Raw genomic sequence first — 18,578 nt, 5'->3', positions numbered from 1 at the left:
CCTGACTCGGTCGTGACGTCACCGTTCCCTGCTCGACATGACGTCATGTCTCTCTCCAACCCACCACGCGCACGCCGCGGGGACGTCCCCCCCCCAACCACTTGGTGCAGTGTTGAGTCTATGGGCAGTGTTGAGTCTATGGGCAGTGTTGAGTCTGTGGGAAAACCACAGCAAGAAAAAATTTTGCAAGAATTTTTTTTTGAAAGAAAATTTTTTTGCAAGAATTTTTTTTTTGCTGTGGTTTTCCCACCTGATGATGATTGCTTGTGTTGCAATCGAAACGTCGTGATTGTATTTATTTTTTACCTACGTGACTTTACCGAAAAAAACAGTATGTAACAGACTTTGTTGTCCGTGACGTCACGTCTCTTCGCCACCAACCTGTCGTGACGTCACTTCTCGTCCTCCTTTACCGGTCGTGACGTCTATTTGGTCGTACCCCAATGGTCGTGACGTCACGTCACTTTGTCCAACCACCCTTCGGTCGTGACGTAACGTCTCTACGCCCCCTACCGGTTGCGACGTCGCTTCGTGACGTCGTCCCCGCACCGGTCGTGACGTCACGCCGGCGCTACTTGCTCCCACTTTGCCCCCCCCACGTCACTCGCACGCGGAATCCGACGGAGAGGGAGCGGTGCGCCGTGGGGGAGAGACCGTGAAGGAGAGAGCGAGAGGGAGTGAGAGAGTGGGAGGTGGGGCAGATCGTGAGTGATCGTGGGAGACCGTGAGAGATAGAGGGAGAGAGCCCTTGGGAGTTCGTGAGTGGAGAGACCGTCGGAGAGAGACCGCGGGAGAGAGACCGTGGGTAATAGAGAGGGTGAGGCCGTGGGAGATTGTGAGAGGGAGATTTTGAGAGGGAGATTGTGTGAGGGAGATCGTGTGAGGGAGATCGTGTGAGGGAGATTTTGAGAGGGAGATTGTCAGAGGGAGATTGTCAGAGGGAGATTGTGTGAGGGAGATTGTGTGAGGGAGATTGTGTGAGGGAGATTTTGAGAGGGAGATTCTCAGAGGGAGATTGTCAGAGGGAGATTGTCAGAGGGAGATTGTGTGAGGGAGATTGTGTGAGGGAGATCGTGTGAGGGAGATCGTGTGAGGGAGATTTTGAGAGGGAGATTGTCAGAGGGAGATTGTCAGAGGGAGATTGTGTGAGGGAGATTGTGTGAGGGAGATTGTGTGAGGGAGATTTTGAGAGGGAGATTCTCAGAGGGAGATTGTCAGAGGGAGATTGTCAGAGGGAGATTGTGTGAGGGAGATTGTGTGAGGGAGATTGTGTGAGGGAGATCGTGTGAGGGAGATCGTGTGAGGGAGATCGTGTGAGGGAGATTGTGTGAGGGAGATTTTGAGAGGGAGATTGTTAGAGGGAGATTGTGTGAGGGAGATTTTGAGAGGGAGATTGTCAGAGGGAGATTGTGTGAGGGAGATTGTGTGAGGGAGATTGTGTGAGGGAGATTGTGTGAGGGAGATTGTGTGAGGGAGATTTTGAGAGGGAGATTCTCAGAGGGAGATTGTCAGAGGGAGATTGTCAGAGGGAGATTGTGTGAGGGAGATTGTGTGAGGGAGATTGTGTGAGGGAGATTGTGTGAGGGAGATTGTGTGAGGGAGATTCTCAGAGGGAGATTGTCAGAGGGAGATTGTCAGAGGGAGATTGTGTGAGGGAGATTGTGTGAGGGAGATTGTGTGAGGGAGATCGTGTGAGGGAGATCGTGTGAGGGAGATCGTGTGAGGGAGATCGTGTGAGGGAGATTGTGTGAGGGAGATTTTGAGAGGGAGATTGTTAGAGGGAGATTGTGTGAGGGAGATTTTGAGAGGGAGATTGTCAGAGGGAGATTGTGTGAGGGAGATTGTGTGAGGGAGATTGTGTGAGGGAGATTGTGTGAGGGAGATTTTGAGAGGGAGATTCTCAGAGGGAGATTGTCAGAGGGAGATTGTCAGAGGGAGATTGTGTGAGGGAGATTGTGTGAGGGAGATTGTGTGAGGGAGATTGTGTGAGGGAGATTGTGTGAGGGAGATTCTCAGAGGGAGATTGTCAGAGGGAGATTGTCAGAGGGAGATTGTGTGAGGGAGATTGTGTGAGGGAGATCGTGTGAGGGAGATCTTGTGAGGGAGATCGTGTGAGGGAGATTTTGAGAGGGAGATTGTCAGAGGGAGATTGTGTGAGGGAGATTTTGAGAGGGAGATTGTCAGAGGGAGATTGTCAGAGGGAGATTGTGTGAGGGAGATTCTCAGAGGGAGATTGTCAGAGGGAGATTGTCAGAGGGAGATTGTGTGAGGGAGATTGTGTGAGGGAGATTGTGTGAGGGAGATTGTGTGAGGGAGATTGTGTGAGGGAGATCGTGTGAGGGAGATTGTGTGAGGGAGATTGTGTGAGGGAGATTGTGTGAGGGAGATTGTGTGAGGGAGATTGTGTGAGGGAGATTGTGTGAGGGAGATTCTCAGAGGGAGATTGTCAGAGGGAGATTGTCAGAGGGAGATTGTGTGAGGGAGATTGTGTGAGGGAGATCGTGTGAGGGAGATCTTGTGAGGGAGATCGTGTGAGGGAGATTTTGAGAGGGAGATTGTCAGAGGGAGATTGTGTGAGGGAGATTTTGAGAGGGAGATTGTCAGAGGGAGATTGTCAGAGGGAGATTGTGTGAGGGAGATTGTGTGAGGGAGATTCTCAGAGGGAGATTGTCAGAGGGAGATTGTCAGAGGGAGATTGTGTGAGGGAGATTGTGTGAGGGAGATTGTGTGAGGGAGATTGTGTGAGGGAGATCGTGTGAGGGAGATCGTGTGAGGGAGATTGTGTGAGGGAGATTTTGAGAGGGAGATTGTGTGAGGGAGATTTTGAGAGGGAGATTGTCAGAGGGAGATTGTGTGAGGGAGATTTTGAGAGGGAGATTGTCAGAGGGAGATTGTGTGAGGGAGATTGTGTGAGGGAGATTGTGTGAGGGAGATCGTGTGAGGGAGATCTTGTGAGGGAGATCGTGTGAGGGAGATTTTGAGAGGGAGATTGTCAGAGGGAGATTGTGTGAGGGAGATTTTGAGAGGGAGATTGTCAGAGGGAGATTGTCAGAGGGAGATTGTGTGAGGGAGATTGTGTGAGGGAGATTCTCAGAGGGAGATTGTCAGAGGGAGATTGTCAGAGGGAGATTGTGTGAGGGAGATTGTGTGAGGGAGATTGTGTGAGGGAGATTGTGTGAGGGAGATTGTGTGAGGGAGATCGTGTGAGGGAGATTGTGTGAGGGAGATTGTGTGAGGGAGATTGTGTGAGGGAGATTGTGTGAGGGAGATTGTGTGAGGGAGATTGTGTGAGGGAGATTGTGTGAGGGAGATTCTCAGAGGGAGATTGTCAGAGGGAGATTGTCAGAGGGAGATTGTGTGAGGGAGATTGTGTGAGGGAGATCGTGTGAGGGAGATCTTGTGAGGGAGATCGTGTGAGGGAGATTTTGAGAGGGAGATTGTCAGAGGGAGATTGTGTGAGGGAGATTTTGAGAGGGAGATTGTCAGAGGGAGATTGTCAGAGGGAGATTGTGTGAGGGAGATTGTGTGAGGGAGATTCTCAGAGGGAGATTGTCAGAGGGAGATTGTCAGAGGGAGATTGTGTGAGGGAGATTGTGTGAGGGAGATTGTGTGAGGGAGATTGTGTGAGGGAGATTGTGTGAGGGAGATCGTGTGAGGGAGATCGTGTGAGGGAGATTGTGTGAGGGAGATTTTGAGAGGGAGATTGTGTGAGGGAGATTTTGAGAGGGAGATTGTCAGAGGGAGATTGTGTGAGGGAGATTTTGAGAGGGAGATTGTCAGAGGGAGATTGTGTGAGGGAGATTGTGTGAGGGAGATTGTGTGAGGGAGATTGTGTGAGGGAGATTTTGAGAGGGAGATTGTTAGAGGGAGATTGTGTGAGGGAGATTTTGAGAGGGAGATTGTCAGAGGGAGATTGTGTGAGGGAGATTGTGTGAGGGAGATTGTGTGAGGGAGATTGTGTGAGGGAGATTGTGTGAGGGAGATTTTGAGAGGGAGATTCTCAGAGGGAGATTGTCAGAGGGAGATTGTCAGAGGGAGATTGTGTGAGGGAGATTGTGTGAGGGAGATTGTGTGAGGGAGATTTTGAGAGGGAGATTCTCAGAGGGAGATTGTCAGAGGGAGATTGTCAGAGGGAGATTGTGTGAGGGAGATTGTGTGAGGGAGATCGTGTGAGGTAGATCGTGTGAGGGAGATCGTGTGAGGGAGATCGTGTGAGGGAGATTTTGAGAGGGAGATTGTCAGAGGGAGATTGTGTGAGGGAGATTTTGAGAGGGAGATTGTCAGAGGGAGATTGTCAGAGGGAGATTGTGTGAGGGAGATTGTGTGAGGGAGATTTTGAGAGGGAGATTGTCAGAGGGAGATTGTCAGAGGGAGATTGTCAGAGGGAGATTGTGTGAGGGAGATTGTGTGAGGGAGATCGTGTGAGGGAGATCGTGTGAGGGAGATTGTGTGAGGGAGATTTTGAGAGGGAGATTGTCAGAGGGAGATTGTGTGAGGGAGATTTTGAGAGGGAGATTGTCAGAGGGAGATTGTGTGAGGGAGATTTTGAGAGGGAGATTGTGTGAGGGAGATTGTGTGAGGGAGATTGTGTGAGGGAGATTGTGTGAGGGAGATTGTGTGAGGGAGATTGTGTGAGGGAGATTGTGTGAGGGAGATTTTGAGAGGGAGATTCTCAGAGGGAGATTGTCAGAGGGAGATTGTCAGAGGGAGATTGTGTGAGGGAGATTGTGTGAGGGAGATTGTGTGAGGGAGATTGTGTGAGGGAGATCGTGTGAGGGAGATCGTGTGAGGGAGATCGTGTGAGGGAGATTGTGTGAGGGAGATTTTGAGAGGGAGATTGTCAGAGGGAGATTGTGTGAGGGAGATTGTCAGAGGGAGATTGTGTGAGGGAGATTGTGTGAGGGAGATTTTGAGAGGGAGATTCTCAGAGGGAGATTGTCAGAGGGAGATTGTCAGAGGGAGATTGTGTGAGGGAGATTGTGTGAGGGAGATCGTGTGAGGGAGATCGTGTGAGGGAGATCGTGTGAGGGAGATTGTGTGAGGGAGATTTTGAGAGGGAGATTGTCAGAGGGAGATTGTCAGAGGGAGATTGTCAGAGGGAGATTGTCAGAGGGAGATTGTCAGAGGGAGATTGTCAGAGGGAGATTGTGTGAGGGAGATTGTGTGAGGGAGATTCTCAGAGGGAGATTGTCAGAGGGAGATTGTCAGAGGGAGATTGTGTGAGGGAGATTGTGTGAGGGAGATCGTGTGAGGGAGATCGTGTGAGGGAGATCGTGTGAGGGAGATCGTGTGAGGGAGATCGTGGGAGGGAGATCGTGTGAGGGAGATCGTGTGAGGGAGATCGTGTGAGGGAGATTGTGAGGAGAGACCATGATATAGAGAATGTGGGAGACATGGCGAGGGAGAAATTGCGAGTAGAGAGACCATGAGAGATTTCTTCGCCGATTTGAAACTTGCAGGCCGGCCCTGCCTACGATCCATCTTGGGTTTAACCTGCAGGCTGAGTCGCAGTGTGAGGAGCTCCCAAATACTTGAAAGATTTGTGTCCCTATCATCGGCGAGCTCCTCCAAGGCTACGTTGACTGGGTCATGTCGCCCGCATGCCCGGCCACCGCACGCCCAAGCAGCTTCTGTTTGGCCCGATAGAGGAGGGCTAAACGGGCGCGGTACGGGCTAGAGAAGAGATGGAGTGATGTGGTACAGGAGGATGTGGAGCTGAGTGGACTTGACGATGACTGGTACCAGCGGTGTCAAGATCGGGCTCTGGAGGAGGCTCGTGAAGGACGCTGCTACTGGGTAGTTGGAGGCAGTCGCCCTCCAGCAACAACGGAGGGCAGAGGAGTGACGCTCACAACGAGCAGAGCGCCGGGCGACTAAAATGCACACATTTTGCACAGTAGGGGCCACAGGTGGTGTATCTGCCAGTCATCTCAGTCAGAATCAGAATAATTACTTAGACTGCAGGAGGAGGAATTCGATGAGCTCTGAAGCTCTTTTCTACAAATGTCCAGTATGGCCATGCGGAATCAGCGATTTTCAACGGCAAACACACGATACACACAAACACGATACACACAAACAAGCGATACACACAAACACGATACACACAAACACGATAGGAGTGCAAAATACAACAAAAGGTAAGCAAGTCGCGAAATGGAAATTAATTGTTTTAAGTCCGATTTATCGAGATTGGGCAAGGCAGCAAAAACATATCAGTAACCACGCTAATTGGAGGTGCGGGGGAAGGGCAACAAATTAAACACAACAACAAGCAGCAGTTCTAAAGAAATTAGATGATGATTTAAAAGTGCATCGTAGCTCCCAGTGGCTTCCTCATACTGGAGAGGAAGAGCGTTCCAGACGTCCACCACAAGCAGCAGCAACATCTGAAAGCCCCAGGCGACGCGGCGACGCAGCGACGACCACTTTCTTTGTTCGACGGTTAGCAACCGGTGTCCGTGGTTTCTAGCTCCACGACTTGTTTGCGATACTTCACGGGGACAGGGTGGGGTGCTGGAAATTAATTTTGGTTTGTGTGCCTCACTCTTTGCCCCAGTGCCAGGACGGGAACGATGAACGACGGAGGAGAGATGAAGATCTACTGCCCGATCTGCAACTGGGTGGTGATCAGCCTGCCCGCCCTGGAGGACCACATGACAAAGCACAAGGGCCTGACCAAGTCCGTACTATACCAGTGCCCCCACTGCCCGTACAGCACGGACGAAGCGGCCACATTGATCGGCCACCAGAGGAGCCACGCCGATGAGAAGCTCTTCAAGTGCTGGGTGTGCGATGAAGTTTTCGCGAATTCGGGAGACTTCTGCTCCCATCAGAGCATGCACATCAATCGGGCACGACGCAGGAAGTCGATCGTCCCACTGCCAGGAGACGTCTCACCAGATAAGAGAATCCGCGCGGTCGAGAGGCCCTACCACTGCAACGTCTGCGGGGAGGACTTCACTCAGTCGCACCACCTCCTCAACCACGAGAGAATCCACACGAACGAGAAGCCGTACGCATGCACCGTGTGCGGCAAGGCGTTCGTGCGTTCGGACAACCTCGTCATCCACAATCGGGTCCACACGGGCGAGAAGCCGTACAAGTGTGCCACGTGCGGCAAGGCATTCAACCAGTCGACGGCGCTTCTCAACCACAAGAGGACCCACACGGGCGAGAAGCCCTACGGGTGCAAGGTGTGCGGGAAGCGATTCGCCCAGTCGAGGGTTCTTGTCAAACATGAGAGGACCCACACGGGCGAGAAGCCCTACGGGTGCGCCACGTGCGGAAAGTCCTTCGCCCAGTCGGGAACCTTGGGCATCCACAAGCGTACCCACACGGGAGAGAGACCGTACACGTGCGACGTGTGCAACAGATCGTTCACACACTTGGGCACCCTCCATGTACACAAGAAGACGCACTCTGGTGGGAGGCTCTTCACCTGCCCTACGCGTGGGAAGGCCTCCTCTGAGGCAGGGCGCCTCCGGGCGTGCCGGCAGGCCCGCACGGGCTCGAGCGCGTCGACGCCGCCGGCCAGTCCCCCCCTCCTCCGCCACCGCGCCCGTGGTAGGGCCAGACTCCACGAGGGCGTGACTGCCACTGAGGAGGTCGTGGCGAGCCTCGGGGGCGAGGGTCCTGCGGCGACACCTTTGGCGACTCCCTTGGCATCGCTAACATCAGAACGGAGAGAGACCCTCAGCTTCAAGACGTGGCCAGGGGTGAAGGTGGAATGCGACAGTGAAGATCCTTCCACCTCCCTGCCGATCATGAAGCAGGAGCGCGGAGGGATCGCCAGCTCCGAGACTTGGCCAGGGGTGAAAGTAGAACTGGGGGGGGAGGATTTTTCAGTTCCCCTCTCGATTGTGAAGCAGGAACAGGCAGAAAGCCCTGGCTGTGAGACGCGGCTGGGGTGAAGGTGGCACACGGATGGCCGAGTCTCTGCTTTGGGAACGGATGTTGAGGCCTACCTGGGAAGAGTGAAGGAGGAGGCTCCAAGCAAGCATGTCGAGTGAGAGCGAGTCCTTGACTGGGACCTTTGTTAATTTGGTGGCATGGGTGGAGGATGTGTACTACACAGAGGGGGCAAGTCTAGTGGAGTGGAGATTAAATTCTCGAGAAGCTGACTGAGAGAGAAATGTTTAGAAAATGCCGCGTGATACATCGGCCGTTAGAAAGCACGAGCGCGTCTGCACGACTGTGAAGGTACACAACGTGGAGGCAATATTTTTTGTTCTGTGAACAGCTACACGTGAAGTAAAAATCTACGTAGACTATTTGTTTTATTTTATCAGGTAAGGCCCACCACTGAGCCACGTAGCTCTTTTTAGAAGCGACTTCGCCATCACAAATGATACCTCAACGAAGCGGCCTATCATCACGTGGACACTTATAGCAGCAGCCAAATACTCTCTACACGCCTGGTGATGTTGATTCTAAATGTCGGGTGGTGGGGGTGGGCGGGAAACCAGAGGACCCGGAGAAAAATCCACGTGAACCACGGGGAGAGAGACACGTACAAAGTCCACATATACAGCAGGCCGTGTCAGAGTTCGGATTGAACCCACGACCTCCTGTATACCAGACGAGGTAGTTAACATCTCGCCACCATGTCATCCAACGACGGAGGAGACACCAAACCAGATTTTGAAGCAACACCTTTTCCGGACCTTTGCCGATCTTGAGGTGTTAAATGAATACACAAGGCTTGATGAAAAAAAGTAAGTTGTGTACTTAAGTGCCCGTGCTTAATTTGTTTTATGGATTATAATTTACCTTCTAAAACTAAAATCTGGACATTTCTCACACACCCCCAACTAAGGGCATCTCGCACCCCCAGGGAGTGCGTGCACCCCAGGTTAAGAACCACTGCGCTACTGGAATTGTGTTGTCTATATCCCTTTTCCAAACATATTAAGAGTGAGTTTGCCTATTCTTAATCTAATAGTTTTTATAGATCTGTTGTCTCGAGGGAGTTGTCTCTTCCCTCGAGACAACAAAGACCAAAGGAGCACCCCCCCTGCCTCGCCAAAACAAAAGACATCTGGAGGTTAATTATTTACAAGCTTGTCTTGGGAAAGTTGTAAAACTGGATTTACCATCACCTCATAGGAATAATGAAAAAAAAGCAGTGAGGCAGAAAGTTCCAATATGGGCTGATGAGAGTCCTGGGAAAGCCCTGAAATTGGCTTCTGGGAAGAAGCCGCAATAAAGGAAAACACACAGATATTAGATGGAAATGACACGCAACTTGGACAACCAGTTCAAAAGGGTAAGACAAAACCAGAGAGGAACAATAACAGAACCATAGGGAACCAGAGGCCTCCACCAGACAGTGAGGTCCACCTAAGGGCGGGTAATAATTATTACAAGCCCGGGCTGGAGAAAGTTTAAAAGTTCAGCAGTGGAGTTACAAGCTTAGCTATACATTCAACATCAGGATATCAAAACATAACTTGAGAATAAGAAGCGCGGATCCTTGGCGATACAGACGGGGAACAAAGGTTAATAGGACCCTCAGAATATATTGGGTAACAATTACTGCATGCCACGAATCTTTGTTAAGCAGAGCTCGCATACACCCACCGACCCAACGCACTTTGCTGGGGACCTGAGGTATTTTCGGTAGGAGGAAGCACACCTCTAACAAGCCGATCACCGCCTCTGGACCCCAGAACCACCAATAGCAGAGATCGTACGTGGACAAACTCAAACCATACTACCCGCTATAATTATTGGACCTCTTGGTGACTGCCCTCCAACACACACACACACAATGCGCATATCGGTACAAATAAGATTGTTCCGCGCGGTTTTGGTTTCGCATAAAGTTGCCATTCCAAGCTGGTGTGTTACTGATTAACTGGTCGTGGAGAAGCATTGTTCTGTCCCTTAAGTTGCATGGATACGGTCGTTTAGCAGTATTTTAGTCATTTGTTTCTTTTCATCACGTCATTTTGCCAATTAATTCATTGATGTAATACTAGACATTGATAAGCATCTATTAGCCACTGGCATGTCCACTTTTGTTTCTGGATATTTCTTTAATTGCATAATCACACCAATGAATTGATGTTATACTAGCCATTGACAAGTATCTATTAGCCAAATCTACACACTGGCATGTACACTACTGTTTCGGGATATATTTCTCTAATTGCATAATCACGTCGTTAAACTCACCACCACCCGACACAGCCAACTAGTAAGGGTTGTCACGTAAACCGAACATGCCAATTTGTCACTAGTACAGCTTGCCAGTGTGTTTGAGAGCCAAGCAACAACATTTACAATCTGAGTACAACATTTCGCCAGTAATTACAACTAGTTTCATCAGGCGACAGCCAGATTTGTGGAGAAGTCCACCTATTTGTTCCTTATATAGAGACGTAGATGTGGTGACGAAGCTTCTTCGCTCTTGAGTCAACGTACATTATGCATGCGCATTATGCTGGCCCATTGATCTTGTCCTTCCTGTCCATTGTGTGTATTAAAATTGACGTACCAACGATAATCCCTATTGAAGTATGGTGGCCTGTATAGGTATGCATTTTAACAATGTATTTGATGATTCGCTTCCACACAGCACTAAGTTAGTAGCTATCTGAACGGTTAAAATAATTAGTATTTCTTTCAATGTCGATGAATTATCTAATTAGTCTTGGATGATCATTCGTCCTGTTTGCCCAACATAGCATTTGCCACAATGATTTAGAAATTCGTTAAGTGTATCTTTGCCGTGTGGCCAGACCACCTATGTGTCATCCACATCTAAACTAAACAGGGTTTTCGTGTGCTTGAAGGTATTGCTTTTGTTTCAAAATCTCCCATGTACAAATTCGCTATCACAGGAGAAAAAGGAGAGCCCATTGCTGCTCCTTCCTTTTGTTTATAGAATTCACCTTTCCACAAGAAATAGACAGTGTTCAGCTAGTCTTGGGATATATTTGGCTAAACCTATGCTCGTTACCAGTGTCGAATAATTAAATTAACTCGTTTACCGGAACCCTCGTGAACAGAGAAGTCACATCAAAACTTACGAGGCTATCAGAGTTAAGCTTAATATGTTTAATTATACTTACGAGATGTTCAGAGTTTTTGATGAACGAAGAGGTCCTACCGATGTTGGGCTGTATTTGTTTCGTTACGTATTGTGTTAATTTGTATTTGGCAGAGCCTATTGTGCTAACTATGATTCTTAATGGGACATCAGGTTTGTGAATCTTTGGTAGCCCATTAAGTCTTGGTGGTTTTGATGCCCTTGGTTTGATCGGGTATTACTCTTCCTTGTGTAGCCGGTATGGGCTTAATGTAAATGAACCACAAGTATAATTTATCTTCTTGGTTCTTTCGGTAAAGTCACGTAGAAGGGAAATAATCAAATAATACAAATAAAACATAATAATTTATTTTTCATTATTTCCCTTCTACGTGACTTTACTGAAAGAACCAAGAAGATGAATCCCTGCAGTCACGAAAGCTTTAAATCGAAACACAAGTATATAATTGTGCATGAAAGTAATAATGGCCATGGATTGGGCCCATAGGGTCACGTGAGTGCACAGTAGGCCACGCCCACCAATGGAGTAGATCAAAAAAATTAAATTTTTGCATGGTGTACAGTCTGGAAAGTACCCACATGCCAAATTTCAACTTTGTTGCATGTCGGGAAGTATGCTAAACATTTTGAACAGACACACATTCACAAATTTCCCTTTTATAGAAATAAATTTATAAAGCGCTCTACCTAGCATTTACTTGTTATGTGTAGTACCCCAGTAATTACCCTGTAATCGGGTAATTTGTATGGGGTACGGGTAAAAGGTAGGGTAAAGGCAGGCTCGTTGCTTTTGACCTTTTACATTACCTTGCTAAAGGGTAAAATTATGGGTAGAGTGATTGTATTGTGGTAAGGTAAAAGGTAGGGTAACGGTAGACTCGTTGTTTTTACCTTTTACCTTACCTTGCCGAGGCCTAAATCGCACTAAATCGCTAATTTAACTAATTTAAATTTGACGGATGTGAAAAAGGAATAGCGCTTGCTCACGGCGTGGTACCTTGCTATTTAATTTTTATGTAAACTCCACCGTTGGAGAGCCAAGCACGCGACCACAAACAAACCCACACAAACCCAAGCACAATTTTTTACTTTTATTTATATAGAAGATAGATAGCCATGTGAGCCATGCGGCTCTTGACTCGGGTGCAACCACAACAAACAAAAACATGAACAAAGAACATCTTAAACTGACTACGCACAACAGAAAAATCCAGGAAAAAACAGCAAAGTCTTCCAGAAAAAAACACAGTATATCACCGCTGTGTATAAAATACCAGTGGGATGCAAGTCAAACACTAACAACCATAAGACAATGTAGATTAAAGTTATCAGGCTAACTCTGTACTTCAACAAACAAACGTGGCTAAACCATATGTTTTCGAAATCGCCAAAATAAAGCTATCAAAATAATGTAACAATGATCATAGGAACTGATTCAAATTTAACAATAAACGATTTACATAACATGTACGACCAAACTTTGCAGCAGGAGTATCAAACATTTTCAATGCACCTTTAAAGATCAGCACACTATAATCAAAACTCAAGATCTTCCTTTGCAGCGGTCATCCGTTGTATGTTGCTAAATTTCGTTTCATATTACGTACCGTGTTACTGTGTTACTATATACTGATAATCTACATATATAGAAAAGGCAAAGTTGTGAATGTGTCTGTTCGAAATGTTTAGCGTACTTCCCGACATGCAACAAACTTGAAATGTGCCATGTGGGTAGCTTCCAGACTGTACACAATGCAAAACGTATAAAAAGACTTTTGTATTTTTTTTGGGGGGGGCGCGCAATAATGCATATATTTTGCACGCCAAGTGAGCTGTGACGTCACGTCTGTTCGTTGCCCACCGGTCGCATCGTCACGTCTCTTCGCCCCCCCCACCCACTAGTCGTGACATCATGTCACTTCGTCCAACCACCCACCTCTCATGACGTCACGTCCCTTCACCCCCACCGGTCGGATCGTCACGTCCCTTCGTCGTCCACCGGTCGTGACGTCACGCCGGCGTCGGATGCTCCCATTTTTCTCGCGCCCCCCCCCTACGTCACTCGCACGCGACGGAAGGATTTCGACAGAGGGAGCGGAGGCCGTGGGTGAGAGACCGTGGGGGAGAGACCGTGGGAGAGTGGCCGTGGGGGAGAGGCCGTGGGTGAGAGGCCGTGGGAGAGAGGCCGTGGGGGAGAGACTGGGTGAGAGACCGTGGGGGAGAGACCGGGGAGAGAGACCGGGGGGAGAGGCCGTGGGAGAGAGACCGTGGGTGAGAGACCGTGGGGGTAGAGAGGCCGTGGGAGAGAGACCATGGGGGAGAGACCGTGGAGAGACCGTGGGTGAGAGGCCGTGAAGGAGAGAGTGAGAGGGAGTGAGAGAGGGGGAGGTGGGGGCAGATTGTGAGTGATCGTGGGAGACGGCGAGAGGAGAGAGACCGTGGGAGTTCGTGATTGGAGAGACTTTGAGGGAGATATGCCGTGAGAGAGAGAGACCGTGGGAGAGAGGGAGATTGTGAGTGGCAAATTGTGAGTGGGAGATTGTGAGAGGGAGATTGTGAGTGGGAGATTGTGAGTGGGAGATTGTGAGTGGGAGATTGTGAGTGGGAGATTGTGAGTGGGAGATTGTGAGTGGGAGATTGTGAGTGGGAGATTGTGAGTGGGAGATTGTGAGTGGGAGATTGTGAGTGGGAGATTGTGAGTGGGAGATTGTGAGTGGGAGATTGTGAGTGGGAGATTGTGAGTGGGAGATCGTGAGTGGGAGATCGTGAGTGGGAGATCGTGAGTGGGAGATCGTGAGTGGGAGATCGTGAGTGGGAGATCGTGAGTGGGAGATCGTGAGTGGGAGATCGTGAGTGGGAGATCGTGAGTGGGAGATCGTGAGGGGGAGATCGTGAGGGGGAGATCGTGAGGGGGAGATCGTGAGGGGGAGATCGTGAGGGGGAGATCGTGAGGGGGAGATCGTGAGGGGGAGATTGTGAGACATCACGAGGGCGAAATCGCGAGTAGAGAGACCATGAGAGATTTCTGCGCCGGTTTGAAACTTGCAGGCCGGCCCTGCCTACGATCCATGGTGGGTTTAACCTGCAGGCTGAGTCGCAGTGTGCGGAGCTCACAAATTCTTGAAAGATCTGGACACCGTCCCTATCATCGGCGAGCTCCTTCAAGGCTACATTGACTGGGTCATGTAGCCCGCATGTCCAGCCACCGCGCATGCCCAAGCAGCTTCTGTTTGGCCCGATAGTGGGGGGCGAACCGGGCGTGGTACGGGCTGGAGATGAGATGGCGCTGATGCGGTACGGGAGGATGTGGAGCCGAGTGGACTTTCCAACGACTGGCACCAGCGGTGTCAAGATCGGCCTCTGTGGAGCAGGAGGCTCGTGAAGGACGCTGCTACTGGGCAGTTGGAGGCAGTCCCCCTCCAGCAACAACGGAGGGCAGAGGAGCGACGCTCACAACAACGAGCAGAGCGCCGGGCGACTAAAACGCAGCAAGTTTGCACAGTAGGGGGCACAGGTGGTGCATCTGCTAATCAACTCAGTCAGAATCAGAATCTTTATTTAGACTGCAGGAGGAATCCGATGAGCTATGAAGCTCTTTTCCACAGATGTCCAGTATGGTCATGGGGAGTCAGCAATTTACAACGGCAAACACACTATACACATAAACACACGATACACACAAACAATACACGCAAACACGATACACACAAACAAACGATAGGAGTGCAAAATAGAACAAAAGGCAGGCAAGTCGTGAAATGGAAATTATTGTTTAAGTTCGATCTATCAAATTGGACAAGGCAGCAAAAATAACTACAGAACAGTAGCCAACCACGCTAATAGGATGTGCAGGGGAAGGACAACACAACAACAAGCAGCAATTCTAAAGAATTTAGTTTGTTAATCTAGATGATGATTTAAAAGTGCATCGTTGCTCCCAGTGGCTTCCTTATACCGGAGAGGAAGAGCGTTCCAGATGGCCGCCACAAGTAGCAGCAACATCTGAAAGGGACATGCGACGCAGTGGCGACCACTGCCTTTGTTCGACGGTTAGCAACCGGTGTCGGTGGTTTCTAGCTTCACGACCTGTTTGCGATACTTCGCAGGGGCGGGGCGAGGGAGATTAATTTTCCTTCGTATGCCTCACTCTTTGCCCCAGTGCCAAGACGGGAACGATGAACGAGGGAGGAGAGATGAAGATCTACTGCCCGATCTGCAACTGGGTGGTGATCAGCCTGCCCGCCCTTGAGGACCACATGAAGCAGCACAGGCGCCGGACCGAGTCTGTGCTGTACCAGTGCCCCTACTGCCCGTACAGCACGGACAAAGCGGCCACTCTGATCGGCCACCAGAGGAGCCATGCCGACGAGAAGCTCTACAAGTGCTGGGTGTGCGATGAAGTTTTCGCGAATTCGAAAGACTACTGCTCCCATCAAAGCATGCACATCAATCGGGCGCGACGCAGGAAGTTGATCGTCCCACCGCCAAGAGACGTCTCATCGGAAAAGAGAATCCGCGCGGGCGAGAGGCCATACCACTGCAATGTCTGCGGGGTGGACTTCACTCAGTCGCAACACCTCCTCAAACACCAGAGGATCCACACGAACGAGAAGCCGTACGTGTGCGCCGTGTGCGGCAAGGCGTTCGTGCACCCGAGCACCCTCGTCATCCACACTCGGGTCCACACGGGCGAGAAGCCGTACAAGTGTGCCACGTGCGGCAAGGCATACAGCCGATCGACGGCTCTTATCCACCACAAGAGGACCCACACGGGTGAGAAGCCCTACGGGTGCACAGTGTGCGGGAAGCGATTTGCCCTGTCGAAGGTTCTCGTCAAACATGAGAGGACCCACACGGGCGAGAGGCCCTACGAGTGCACCACGTGCGGCAAGTCCTTCACCCAATCGGGCACCCTGGGCATCCACAAGCGCACCCACACAGGCGAGAGACCGTACACGTGCGACGTGTGCGGCAGGTCGTTCACGCACTTGGGCACCCTCCACGTACACAAGAAGACGCACTCGGGTGGGAGGTCCCTCACGTGCCCCACACGCGGGAAGGCCTCCTCTGAGGCAGGGGGCTTCCGGGCGTGCCGGCAGGCCCGCGTGGGCTCTAGCGCGTCGACGCCGCCGGCTCGTACCCCCCTCCTCCGCCGCTGCGCCCGCGGGCGGACCGGGCTCCACAAGGGTGGGACTGCCGCTGGGGAGGTCGTGGCGAGCCTCGGGGGCGAAGGTCTCATGGCAACCGACTCGGAAACCCCCTCGGTGACCCCCTCGGCTACCCCCTCGGCATCGCTAACATCAGAATACGGAGAGACCCTCAGCTTTGAGACGTTGCCAGGGGTCAAGGTAGAATGCGTCGGTGAAGATCCTTCCACCTCCATTCCGATCGTGAAGCGAGAGCGCGGAGGGATCGCCAGCTTCGAGACGTGGTCAGGGGTGAAGGTGGAATGTGATGGTGAAGATCCTTCTGCCTCCTTACCGATCGTGAAGCGGGAACGGGAAGAAAGCCCCGGCTGTGAGACGCGGCTGGGGTGAAGGTGGCACACTGGTGGCTGAGTCTCTGCTTTGGGAACGGATGTTGAGGTCTATGTGGGAAGCGTGAAGGAGGACGCTCCAATCAAGCATGTCGAGTGAGTCCTCGACTGGGACCTTTGTTAATTTGGTGGCGCGGGTGGAGGAGGTGCACTACACAGAGGGGGCAGGTCTCTTAGAGTGGAGATTAAACACTCGAGAAGCTGACCGAGAGAGAGAAATGTTGAGAAAATGGCGTGCGATACAACGGCTGTTCGAAAGCACGAGCGAGTCTGCACGACTGTGAAGGTACACAACGTGGAGGCAATATTTTTTCTTCTGAGAACAGATACACGTGAAGTGAGAACTACATAGACTTTTATTTTACCAGGTAAGGGCCCACCACTGAGCCACATAGCTATCTTTCAGAAGCGACCTGGCCAACACAAATGATACCTCAATGAAGCGGCCTACGATCACGTGGACACTTATAGCAGCATACTCTTAGGTTTTTTCGGTAAAGTCACATAGGGGAAAGTAAATAAATAATACAAATACATAACAATATAAATAAAATAATAAATCACGACGTTTCGGAGGCAGCACAAGCTTCCGTCATCATATTTATTATTTTATTTCTATTATAATTTCTACTATTTGTATTATAAAATTTTCTTATTTATTTATTTTCCCTACGTGACTTTCCTGAAAAAACCTAAGAGTATGAATCCCTACAGTCACGAAAGCTTCAAATCTAGAACTTATAGCAGCAACCAAATACAGTAAAACCTTGGATTGTGAGCATAATTCGTTCCGGAAACGTGCTTGTAATCCAAAGTACTCGTATATCAAAGCACTCTTATATCAGTTGTGATCACGTGACGCTTGGCAGACAAAGCGTACTACTCGTATTGCAAGACCTCGCTCGTTTATCAAATTTATATTTATTTAAAAATGTTGCTCGTCTTGCAAAACACTCGCAGACCAAGTTACTCGCAATCCAAGGTTTTACTGTACTCTCTAAACGCCTGGTGATGTTGATTCTAAACGTCGGGGCGGGGGTGGGTGAAACCTGAGGACTCTGCTTGACAACCACCAAGGAGACGGAAGCGTCGATGCCAGAGGTCGCAACCGGGTACCCGATACCCGTACCCTACCCGGCTACCCGTACCCGGCCGGGTACGGGTAGCCGTTTGCGACCCTGCTGCGGCCGGGTACGGGTAGGCCGTGAGTCACTGGTGAGTAACCGTTTGTCACTCATTTCCCAACATCTTGTCTCTCATTTCCCAACGTCTTGTCTCTTCTCACAATTAAAGTTCCTAGAATCAACCCACCCGCGCCTGCAACATGGCTTCATCCCAGATGTCGCAATCAGGTACCCGATACCCGTACCGTACACGGCTGGGTAGGGTACGGGTACGGCCGGGTACGGGTACCCGTTTGCGACCCTGGTGCGGCCGGGTACGGGTAAGGAATCAAAACCCGTTTGCGACTTCTGGTCCATGCTGGCGACTTCTGGTCCATGCTGGCATCTTCTTCACATTCTTCTTGTCGTACGGCTGCCGATGTAGATGCAGAGACAAACTACTGTAATTTCGCATTCACCAGGTGGTCTAGCCCAGATGATGCGTCAGGAGGACCAGTAAGCGGAGGAGCGTAGCATACCGCACCATCGCTCTTCCGGTTTCATGCAGCAGGGGGAAGAGGCGCACCGAGTGACCCCTCCGCCCCACCCCCTCCATGAGCTCCATCCAGAGGTCGCAAACGGGTTTTGATTCCTTACCCGTACCCGGCCGCACCAGGGTCGCAAACGGGTACCCGTACCCGGCCGTACCCTACCCATACCCGGCCGGGTACGGGTAGGGTACGGGTATCGGGTACCTGATTGCGACCTCTGGGATGAAGCCATGTTGCAGGCGTGGGTGGGTTGATTCTAGGAACTTGAATTGTGAGAAGAGACAAGACGTTGGGAAATGAGTGACAAACGGTTACTCACGAGTGACTCACGG

The 18,578-nt window shown here is 50.5% G+C and overlaps 1 protein-coding gene across 1 annotated transcript; it reads left to right on the top strand.

Annotated features, from left to right (window-relative positions):
- The first annotated feature begins 5,908 nt into the window (after positions 1 to 5,908).
- Positions 5,909 to 17,712, top strand: LOC144948255 (uncharacterized). The gene is made up of 4 exons (XM_078877678.1): positions 5,909 to 6,140; positions 6,560 to 7,912; positions 13,197 to 13,259; positions 15,216 to 17,712. Exons 1-4 carry the CDS (start codon positions 6,004 to 6,006, stop codon positions 16,591 to 16,593), a joined length of 2,931 nt encoding a protein of 976 aa, XP_078733804.1. The 5' UTR covers positions 5,909 to 6,003; the 3' UTR covers positions 16,594 to 17,712.
- Positions 17,713 to 18,578: the final 866 nt, after the last annotated feature.

Source organism: Lampetra fluviatilis, chromosome 48, assembly GCF_964198595.1.
Source record: "Lampetra fluviatilis chromosome 48, kcLamFluv1.1, whole genome shotgun sequence".
NCBI lineage: Eukaryota > Metazoa > Chordata > Hyperoartia > Petromyzontiformes > Petromyzontidae > Lampetra > Lampetra fluviatilis.
The sequence above is the reverse complement of the archived record's forward strand: the minus strand, read 5'-3'. Positions and strand labels throughout refer to the sequence as shown.